Raw genomic sequence first — 9,702 nt, 5'->3', positions numbered from 1 at the left:
TCCTTTGCAACCAGATCGCCAGGGGACAGAACTAATGCTTTTTCTTCACCACCAACCCCATCTTTCTGTCATAAAAAAAAATCTGCTTAGGAACGAAGGGGCAATCAAAGTTGCTGAGTAAGTATTTCAACTATCTAATGTTATTACTTTACAATTGACATACCTTCCCTCTGGAAATGTTTGCAATTAATTAATTAGCAGTAATCTTCCCCAAGGGACTAATTGAATGAATTCTCTCCAATGCTCCCTTAAAAAAAAAAAAAAAATAGCTTAGATGTATCCAAGCTGCAAATGTGTGGATAGCTCCAAAGTGCGTTTTGAAAAAATCAAGGGATGTATCTATTATGGGGAATTTTTATCACTAAATCAATCTGGCGAGGACTATGATTCTTTTTCTAACTGGGAGTTTCCCTGGGGTTGAACGCAAGGTTTCTCCAAGGTAACGGACCAGGCAACCCAGCTGGGTTCGTTAATATTGAGAATGGAGCTTGTCCTCATAATAATCATCCCAGGCAGAGGGGTCTGCGGTTGGCGGCTTCTTCTGTGCCTTGTGCGTTCTGCAGAATCTGTTTGGGGAGGTGGGCGAGCCGATGTTGTTCCAAACAGGTAGCTGGCTTCTGGGCCTACCAGTTCCCTCTGCGAGAGTCCAGAGGGAAGCTCGCGGCCAGGGATCCCAGGCCAGGGCCCTAGACCTTGCACGGTCTTTGGGCTTCCTCCTCGCCTCACAAAATCCCAGGGCAGAGTCCCGGGTTGTTCCTAACATCTGAGCCACACGTTTCAACTAGAAAATAAAACTGGGTCCTTGAACCACCCCCCCTGGATTCCTCTGAGGAGGTGCAGAGAGGACCTGGGAGAGCGTTTTGTAACCCTGTGAGTGAACGGCGAGACTTTCTGAGTTTTCTGGCCTGCAAGCCCCAGAGCCTGAGTTCCACTGGGATATCGGCAGCATCCCCCGAAGACCTTCCCCCATTAGACTGGACTCCCCGTCCTCTCCCCCCCCCCCTGCCCCTCCCCCTTCCCCAACGTCGCGGTTTGGTGGCCCTCGGTGGGTATGCTCCAGGCCTTGGGAATTGAGCCTTGAGTGCGCAGGATCTACAGTGCTCACAAACTGGCGGCCGCTGGTCTCGTGCCAGGCCTAGAGCACGCAGCCCCCTCCCGGGCACAAACGAGCTCCTCCGCCCATCAGCGCCCCTTTGAGGACCCCTGGGATAGAGGGGGGTGGTCAGATCTCTGGGCCCAACCCGGCGTCGCGGCGGAGCGCCGGGCTTGGGCCTCAGTCCCCGCGAGCTGAACCGCGGCTCGCCAGCGCCACCCCCAGCGGAGCGCAGCGGCTGCAGCTCGGCCCTGGCACCTTCCTGTGGGGCTCCCCGGCTCCCCCGTGGACACAGCGGTCTGTGCGCAGGAAGCAACCAAGCGTCGTCTTCGGAGGAGATGCCCAGGGGTGTTCGCCAGCTGTCTGCGGATGCCAAGGGTCAGTTTTAGCGCGTTTCCAGGCCGAGTCCAAGCGGAACTGAATCTTGGCCTCGAGGGGGCGCTATTCGCTCTGTTCGGAGGCCAGAGGCTGCAGAGAAGCCCCTGGGTGGAGACCCTGGCAAAAACCCAGGCCCCGAGAGCCTGAATCTAGCTAGAGTCCTGGGGAGGCTGGGGTGGGGAACCAGATTCCGAAGCACAAAGACGGGCGGGCCAGTGGGAACCACCGACGCTCCCCGACCGCGGCCCCAACCAGTGCCGGGCTTGTGGCGAGAACAAACTTTCCTGCAGCGGAGGGGCGGGGGAGCCGGGCTGGAGGCTAGTCCCCCGAGCCGCCGCTCTCCTCCACCTGCCTGTGTTCAACCTGCGCCCAGCCTTCGCCCACCCCAGTTCCCTCCCCTCCCCCGCGCGCCTCTGTTCGCTTGGACTCATCTCTCTCCTCTCCCCTCCTCCTTCTCCCTCTTGCCTTTCTCCCCCACTTTTCTCCTCTCTTTTTTCTCCTATCTCTTCTTTTGTATTCTCTCCCCCCTCGCCGCCTGGCTTGCTTCTCTCCTCCTCCGGGCCGCAGGGGAGGAGGTAAACGCGCTGCGCCCGGGGCCTGCGCGGCACAGAGGGAGGCGTTTCTCCTACTTCTCCCGGGTAATTTGGAGAGGTTGTGTGTGTGTGTGTGTGTGTGTGTGTACGCGCGCGCGCGCGCGCGCGTGAGTTTAAGGCGAAAAGGGGTAGGATCCAGCGCCAAACACAGAGGGTCAGGGTCTTTGACGTTCCTCACCAGCTGCACAAACCTCCCGGAACAAGTGTGAGCGTGGGTGAGAGTGCGCGCGCGCGCACGGGCTGGCTGCGCTTGGCACGCTTGGTGGCCCGGGGCCCCAGGGCCCGGGGGCCCGCCTGGCGGCCCGGGATTACCGTGACGTCACATTGAGCCTCTGGCCACCTTGGACTGGGACACCTCTGAAGCCTCACAGCCCGGCGCCGCGCCTCACCTTGCCTCGCCACCGCGCGACTTTGGGAACCCGCATCCTCTCCCTTTCCTTGCCCATCCATGGGCCCTTCTGTCTTCCGGACCACGCGGGCCGGAGGCGCGCCTTCTGGAGCGCAGGGCTCGGCAGCCGGACTGCCCTGGGCTCTGCCTCCAGTCGTACCAAGCGGGCGGAGGACCCGGCGCTGGGCACCAGCAGCCGTGTAAGGAACCGAGGCGGCGCACGGCTGGAGGCGCAGAATCGCGGGGCTGAGGCGGGAACTCGCAAGGGAAGGAGGAGGGCCAGGGACAGCTACCATGTCCTTCCCGCACTTTGGACACCCTTACGGCAGCGCTTCCCAGGTAAGAAGGGCCTCCATGGGGGATGGGGGCTGACACAGAGGAGGGGGTGCCCAGTGCACGCGCCTGCAGCTGAGCGCCCCCCTTTCGCACGAGTCTCCGGAGAAGACAGAGAGAGCAGGGACCAGGGTAATGTACCACAGACCCCTCCGACATCCCCAACCTCTGGCCGAGAACCTTCCACTCCCCCAGTGCAAGCCGGAAGATCGTGTGACCCGAAACTTGGGCACTAACCACCCGCGCTAAGCGAGGTGGGTGGGATCTCAGAGATCTTCCAGACAGGCCTCCTTATTGTACAGATATCCGAGGTGACCCGGATCTCTCCACCTCAGCATTGTTCAGTGGTTTGCTTGTTGACTTCTGTACTTATCCTCTCCCTTCTTTGACTGGGTCCAAGCTCTCTGCTCGGGCTCCTTGGAGTTTCCAGATTACGGTGGGTGTTGTGCAGTGACAAGGATTTCCTGGGGACACCCACCGCTGTCCTCCAGTTTCTGCCTAGATTGTGGGGTCTAGTTCCCACTTGACCTCTGACCCGCTTTGGGATCTTGGACAAGTCTCCCTGGTGCTCGTGCCGGATCTATAAAAAAGGGAGCTGGAGTAAGAGGTGATGGTGGTCGCTAAGCCTAACTTCTAGCTCTGCCTTTGTAAGATCCTGTGATGGGGGCGGAGGAGGGGTGGGCGAGGGAACAAGAGGAGTTTGGCTTCTGTAATTCGGGTTTGAGACCGTGCCATCGCCTCGACCCCCGGGACTCTGGAGCCTGGGCAACGTTTTAGAAGTACCTATGAGGGCAGTTTGGCTAAATTACGTCTTCAGATCATTTCCATCGCAGCAGAGTGCTCGCTCAGCTCTGGGTGGCATTTAGTTCATGTTGAATGAGGGAGCGATCGGGCTGTTCTGCCGCTGGCTCCCGCCAGCCTGAGGCGCCGGTCTCTGACCTCCGGTGCGCCCCTCTCACCCCCGTAGTTTCTGGTGTCTGCAAGTTCCAGCGCCACTTGCTGCGAATCCGCCCCGCGCTCGGTCCCAGACGTGGCCTCAGGCTCCACCCCGGCGGCCGCTCTCTGCTGCGCGCCCTACGACGGTCGGCTGCTGGGCAGTGCGCGGCCCGAGCTGGGCGCGGCCTTGGGCATCTACGGAGCCCCCTACGCGGCCGCCGCAGCTGCCCAGAGCTACCCAGGCTACCTGCCCTACAGCCCAGAGCCGCCCGCGCTGTACGGGGCGCTGGTGAGTACCCCGGGTGGAGCCTGGGTCTGTTCGCCAAAACCCATCCGGCCCGGGGGGTGGGGGGGTGGGGTGGGGGGGGAGGGGCATGAACAAGGCTGCAGCGGGTGAAATCCAGTAAGACGTCTGGGGGAGAGGGGGGTGGGGGGGGGGCATCTAGGAAGGAGGCGAAACTCCGAGGAAGGGAAACGGGTAGGATTATAAAGCGCGGGGGGGGGGGGGGCAGTTTGACCCTTTGCAGAACTCCGTCCTGATTACAAAACATCTGTGCTTCTGTTCACTCGTGAGGTAGGGAGCCTCAGTTTACAGACGAGGAAACTGAAATGAAGAGGGGCTCAAACCCCTTGCCAAAGCCACGAAGATACAGAGGGTCAGAGAATAGCTCTGGAAGGAGAGTGAGGCAGGGAAGGTCCCCAGCTGGTAGGGAGGGGGGATTGGGAGTAATCACAAGTGGTGACAGTAATAACCAGGAGAGCTCGCGTTTAACCACTGCTTATTGTGCACCAAGGATTCTGCCAAGGGTGCTTCTTCCATACCCTAGAGGTACTGTTGTTATTCCCAGTTACCAAGGGGAAACTGAGGCACAGAGTAAACAACTGTGCCCAAGGTGGCATAGCCAGTAGGAGTGGTAGGACCGGACTGGACTCCAGAGGTCACGCCCTTAGCAACTATACTGCCTCTTCCCCAAACGTCGTCCTGAATTCTCTCTTCCCACCCCAACCCCCACCAGAATCCACAGTATGAATTTAAAGAGGCCGCAGGGAACTTTACACCTGGCCTGGCACAAGCAGGAGCCTATTACCCCTATGAGCCGACCCTGGGGCAGTACCAGTACGACCGGTAAGGCATGGGGTGCCTTGGTAGCTGGCATTACAGGTCCTTCCCCGCCTCCTGCCGTAGGGCCCATCTGGGAACAGCCTGGGAAGGAGGGTGTGTGAGGAGGGGGGAGCGCGGAACCTCATTTCCTGGCCTCAGACTGTCTCCTGCCTGCAGCCCCAGGTTCTCAGACCCAGAACTGTGATCCAGGTTCTCCCCCCCCCACCCCCCCCCCAGGTATGGAGCGGTGGAGTTGAGTGGCACTGGCCGCCGGAAGAACGCCACCCGGGAGACCACCGCCACGCTCAAGGCCTGGCTGACCGAGCACCGCAAGAACCCCTACCCCACCAAGGGCGAGAAGATCATGCTGGCCATCATCACCAAGATGACCCTCACCCAGGTGTCCACCTGGTTCGCCAACGCGCGCCGGCGCCTCAAGAAGGAGAACAAGATGACTTGGGCGCCCAAGAGCAAAGGCGGGGAGGAGAGGAGGGCTGAGAGTGGAGCAGAGGAGTCCCTGGGCTGCCTGAATGGTGACGCCAAAGGTACCCAGAATGTTCCCCACCCCACCTCTCGGCTCTCCCAGCTAGATAGCGGGCTGATGGCACTTTGGCGAGCTGCCTTGGACAAGGGCGTCTTTGGAGGCGCTCCCTGACTTACCCTTGCACTTGTGTTCCTCCCCCGCCACACACACACACACACCTCTGAGCCTTTGCCTGTACAGTTCCCTCTGCCTGGAATTCCCTACATAACTGGCTTCTTCTTGACTTCTATAGTGTGGGCTGGACAAAGCCCTCCCTGGCCACCCAAGCTCGCTTAGCCCCTCAGTTATTCTCTATCACATCGGCCTATTGTATTTCCTCTGCCATACCTATCACTGTGGGAAGGCGGTCCGGTCCGTGTCTGCCTCCCCCTGCCAGAACATCACCTCCACCAGACAGTGTCTCTTACTCGCTGCTGTATTCCCTAAATTCTTAATACCCAAGTGCCTAAATGACGTCTGGCCCATAGATGGCACTCCATAAATATTTGCTGAATTAAATAATACACACCAGCTACCTGTGGATGTTGGAATTGGAGGGAAAGTGTCCCCTTGGGTGTATGTCTATTTGCTTTACGGTGGAGACACTGAGATCCAGGTCGTAGGCAGGAAAAAGCGTTAGTTTCTTTGCACCAGAGAGGAGTCTTCCCAGGAGTGGGGGCAGGGCTGGGGCCTACATTCTTTCCCGGCGGAGGGGGAGGGGCGGGGCAAGCCGGGGCGCTGGGAGGACTGTAAGAGACAGTTTGGCCAGCCTGGTGAGCAACCCCGAGAATGCCCTCAGTCACAGCCATCTTGCTAAAAGCTTCTCGGGGGTGGGCACTCCCGCGGATTTCCCTTGGGGCCTGGGGCTTTTCTCACTCGGTCCTGATTTCCCGCAGATGCTTCTGCAAGCCAGGAGGCCCGAGGGCTCCGGCTGAGTGACCTGGAAGACCTGGAGGAAGAGGAGGAGGAGGAAGAGGAGGAGGCTGAAGAAGAGGAGGCGGTGGCCACCGCTACGGACAGGCTGGCTGAGTTTCATAAAGACTCGCAGGCGCAGCCAGCACCATACGCCGCCGCGGCGGCTCGAGAGGCCCGGCTGGAGCGCCGGGAGTGCGGCCTGGCGGCGCGCCCCTTCTCGTTCATTGAGCCCCCCGGGTCGGGAGAAGCGGATTTCCTCCGGGCGGAGCCTGGGGGCCCCACGTTGACCCTGCACTACCCGTGCCGCGAGAAACCGCGCATCTGGTCCCTGGCGCACACTGCGGCAGCCAGCGCTGTCGACGGGGCAGCGCCAACCCCTCCCGGGCCGCGAAGTCCCGAGTGCCGTCTGATTCCGAGACCGCCTCCGGGCTCCGGCGGCCCACCCGCCGTCCCCAGAGACTCCGCGGGCGAAGAGTCTCCCCGCGCAGCCAAAGCCTTTGGAAACCACCCGTTCGCCCTGCAGGGGCCGCCGATGAACTGTGCGCCCTGCCCGCGGCGGAGGGAGCCTGCAGTGCGGTGCCAGTACCCGTCTGGAGCAGAAGGTAGTGGGTCCCCAACGGCGCTGGGTGTGTCTGTCCAAAGGACAGGGCTGCCCACGGTGCCGCCCGGCCACTGTCCAGCCTCTCGGCCTCTGGGGCGCGGCCACGTTGGGACCTGGAGCGGGCTTGTCCCACAGCGCTTCCTGAAACAGCAGCTTAGGAACCAAAGCACTAATTCCGCCTCCTTTTGAAACTTAATAGTAATGGGCTCAGAGTGAGACAGTAACTTGCCTAGGGGCACTGAGCAAGTCCTCAACCTAGACCTCTGCGCCCCGGTGCCCAATGTGCTGGCAAATGTGCCAGGTGGGCTCCATCACGACATTCTGGCAGAGACACCCTTGCCCCCTGCCCGCCCCTCGGGGGAGGCCAGCTGGCCCCTGCGGTGCTTGCACCAAGAGTTTGCTAGGGCTGGGCCGGAACCAGGGCCTTCCAAGAAGCCTGAAAGGACGGACCAGATACATGCACTTGGTTTAAGGCCAGCGCTTAGGTCCAGCTGGAGCCCTGCCTTGGGCCGGCTGAAACCCCTGGGGAGGGTGGCCGAGGGTTGGGGCTGTCCCTGGAGAGCGCTCACCCCCAAGGGCTCAGCCCCAGCCGGGTGTGACTGCCAATCACTGCCTACTGGCCCTGGCTGGTTCTCTGGCTGTGCCTGGCGGAAGGGAATCGCACCCCACAAAGGGACATTCCCCCCAGCATCAGGCAGCTTCCGGCAATTACTGTCAGATTCTGCTTTGTAGTAATTTCTCTCAGGATTAGCTCCTGGCTTAGAAAACTGGGTTACGCTGTTATTTGAATTTGCACATAACGGGGTCCGAATGTTCCTTCTAGCAAGCAAATTGCCTCTAGACCTTTGATTCCCTTCGGATGGGACACCACCGACCTTCCATTTCCCAGGAATCAGCGCCAAGCGGCCTTCGGGTTTTAATCAACCTTTCCTCTCTCAGCAGGTTAGCGCAATGGCTGCGATTTGCGGAAGAATCTCGGAAATACGCCCTACTTTTGGAACTCACCTCCACGCTCGGAAGCTGGGAGACCTTGCCAGGGACTGGGGGCTCTCACTTCGCCTAAGAGACAGACACACAGAAACCCTAACCCCGGCCCTTCTTGCACGCAGAGCTGGGAGTGGCGGGCGGACGTGCATCTCGCCAGACCCGCTGGAGGAGGTGGCGCGGGGCACCCGGGGGAGGGTCGGGTGGGACAGCCGGGCGAGTCTGTCCTGTGCACCCACTCGGGACACCGAGTCGGCCTCCCTCCTCTTGATTCAGGGTCTGCAGCAACTCCTTCTCTCGCTCACCCCCACCCTACCCCCTTTCACTTTGTAACTTCAGCGCCGACCTGGTCCCTAAGGACCACCTGCGTCTTCTCCTCGTCCTTATTCCTTGTGTCCTCAAAAATAATCACATCAAACCAGACCCGTGTGGCGTGTCTGTGCCAGGGGCGCTGGGAGAGGCCAGGGCGGAGGGGAGGATGGAATGAGGCCAGGGATCTGGGGCCAGGGCGGCGTGAGCTGCAGACCTCAGTCCCTCTCACCGCAAGGAGACAAGCTGGCGAGGTTAAGGCCGAGGCCCTGAGGGCGCCTAACTCTGTCTGCCTGACTCTGCCTGTACCTAACTGGCCGAGCAGGGTGACGCGCGGCGGCGGGGTCTTGTGCACTGGGGCAACGGGGCGGAAATGGTGAGGTCGGAGGTCGGGGAGCTGTCAGCATATTTGGAAGCTGCATTTGTTTCCGGGCTCGTACTTGGGTTTTAGTTTCTTGGGAGGACGGGGGATGGGGATAACCTTGGCCGTCCCTTGGCACGCAGCGGGGATCCCCGCGCTCCTCCCGTCGTACAAAACGGCGAAGTGTGACGGCTTGCCGGGTCCCGGGGAGGCAAGAGGAGACATTCTTTTATGGAACCAAGGGTCGGCAATCACTTCCGGTACAGGCCGACCAATGGGAGCCGATGGGCAGGGAACCGGACTCGGTGCACCGCGGGGAGCCGCGTCTGGAGCAGGAGCGGAGGCGGAGAGATGGAAACCCGCCCGCGCCCGGCCTGAGTTCGCGTCCCGGGCCTCTTGGCCTCGGCTGGAGCCAGCCAGGGAGCTGGCCGCTGCCCACGGGGAGAGGGGGAGGTGAACCCGGGACGGGGCCCCAGAGGGGAGCTGCGGGGAGCTGATGCGGGCGGGAAGTCAGGAGAAGGGCAGCCGGGGTGTGCGCCCAAGGACCGGATCCTGGGGGAGCTGCGTCTCCACCGCTGGGCTCGGCCCGGGTCCCCGAGACCGGGTGGCGGCTGCTAAATCAGCGCCTGGCACTGCAGCGGGGGGCGGGAAGCCCCCTCCCCCCTCCCCCCCCCCCCCCGCCCCGCCCGCATCATCGCATCCTGGGGGGTCGGAGGCGCGGAGATTGTCAGACCTCCCGGAGGCTGCGGAGAAGAAGCGGTTGGAAAAACCGGGGAACAGGCGGCGGACCCCCTCCCAGCCCCCACCTTGTGTTCTTTTTTTATAGAATGACCCCGGGGTCGGAAGGGGCCTTAGCGATCATGGCTTACAAAGGACAAACCTCTTCCCCAGATGAGCAAACTGAGGCCAAGTGGCAGGGCAGGGGACTGGCTCAGGGTCACACGGAATCCGTGGCGGAGAGGGGACCCCCAGCTTTCCACTCAGGGTCCATTGCCTCTTTCCGGTTCATGCCCTTTTCCCTCGCTTCCGCCGGATGATCCCTTCCCTGCTTTCGCTTTGCTCTGGGCACCAGCTGCTCCCACCCCCAGGCTCCCCGGGGGACCTCCAGTCGCCCTCACTGACCCGCGGCTTAGGGTCCGGGAAATTAAACCGCGAAAAGATAAACATTATTTCCAGTCGGCTTTGC

The 9,702-nt window shown here is 61.2% G+C and overlaps 1 protein-coding gene across 2 annotated transcripts; it reads left to right on the top strand.

Annotated features, from left to right (window-relative positions):
- Positions 1–1,364: 1,364 nt before the first annotated feature.
- On the top strand, positions 1,365–8,269 carry IRX6 (iroquois homeobox 6). Of its 2 annotated transcripts, none has more exons than XM_086689412.1 (6): positions 1,365–2,791; positions 3,753–4,010; positions 4,738–4,847; positions 5,061–5,368; positions 6,243–6,863; positions 7,805–8,269. In XM_086689412.1, the coding sequence occupies exons 1-6, from the start codon at positions 2,747–2,749 to the stop codon at positions 7,807–7,809; spliced, it is 1,347 nt and encodes a 448-aa protein (XP_086545538.1). In that variant the 5' UTR covers positions 1,365–2,746; the 3' UTR covers positions 7,810–8,269. The 2 variants fall into 2 exon arrangements, with proteins under 2 accessions (XP_086545538.1, XP_086545537.1); XM_086689411.1 differs by having other exon boundaries at positions 1,368–2,791; positions 7,802–8,269.
- The last annotated feature ends 1,433 nt before the right edge of the window (positions 8,270–9,702 follow it).

Source organism: Puma concolor, chromosome E2 (assembly GCF_028749965.1).
Source record: "Puma concolor isolate L17-30 chromosome E2, mPumCon1.1.hap2, whole genome shotgun sequence".
NCBI lineage: Eukaryota > Metazoa > Chordata > Mammalia > Carnivora > Felidae > Puma > Puma concolor.
This window is presented reverse-complemented; position numbering and strand designations above follow the sequence as displayed.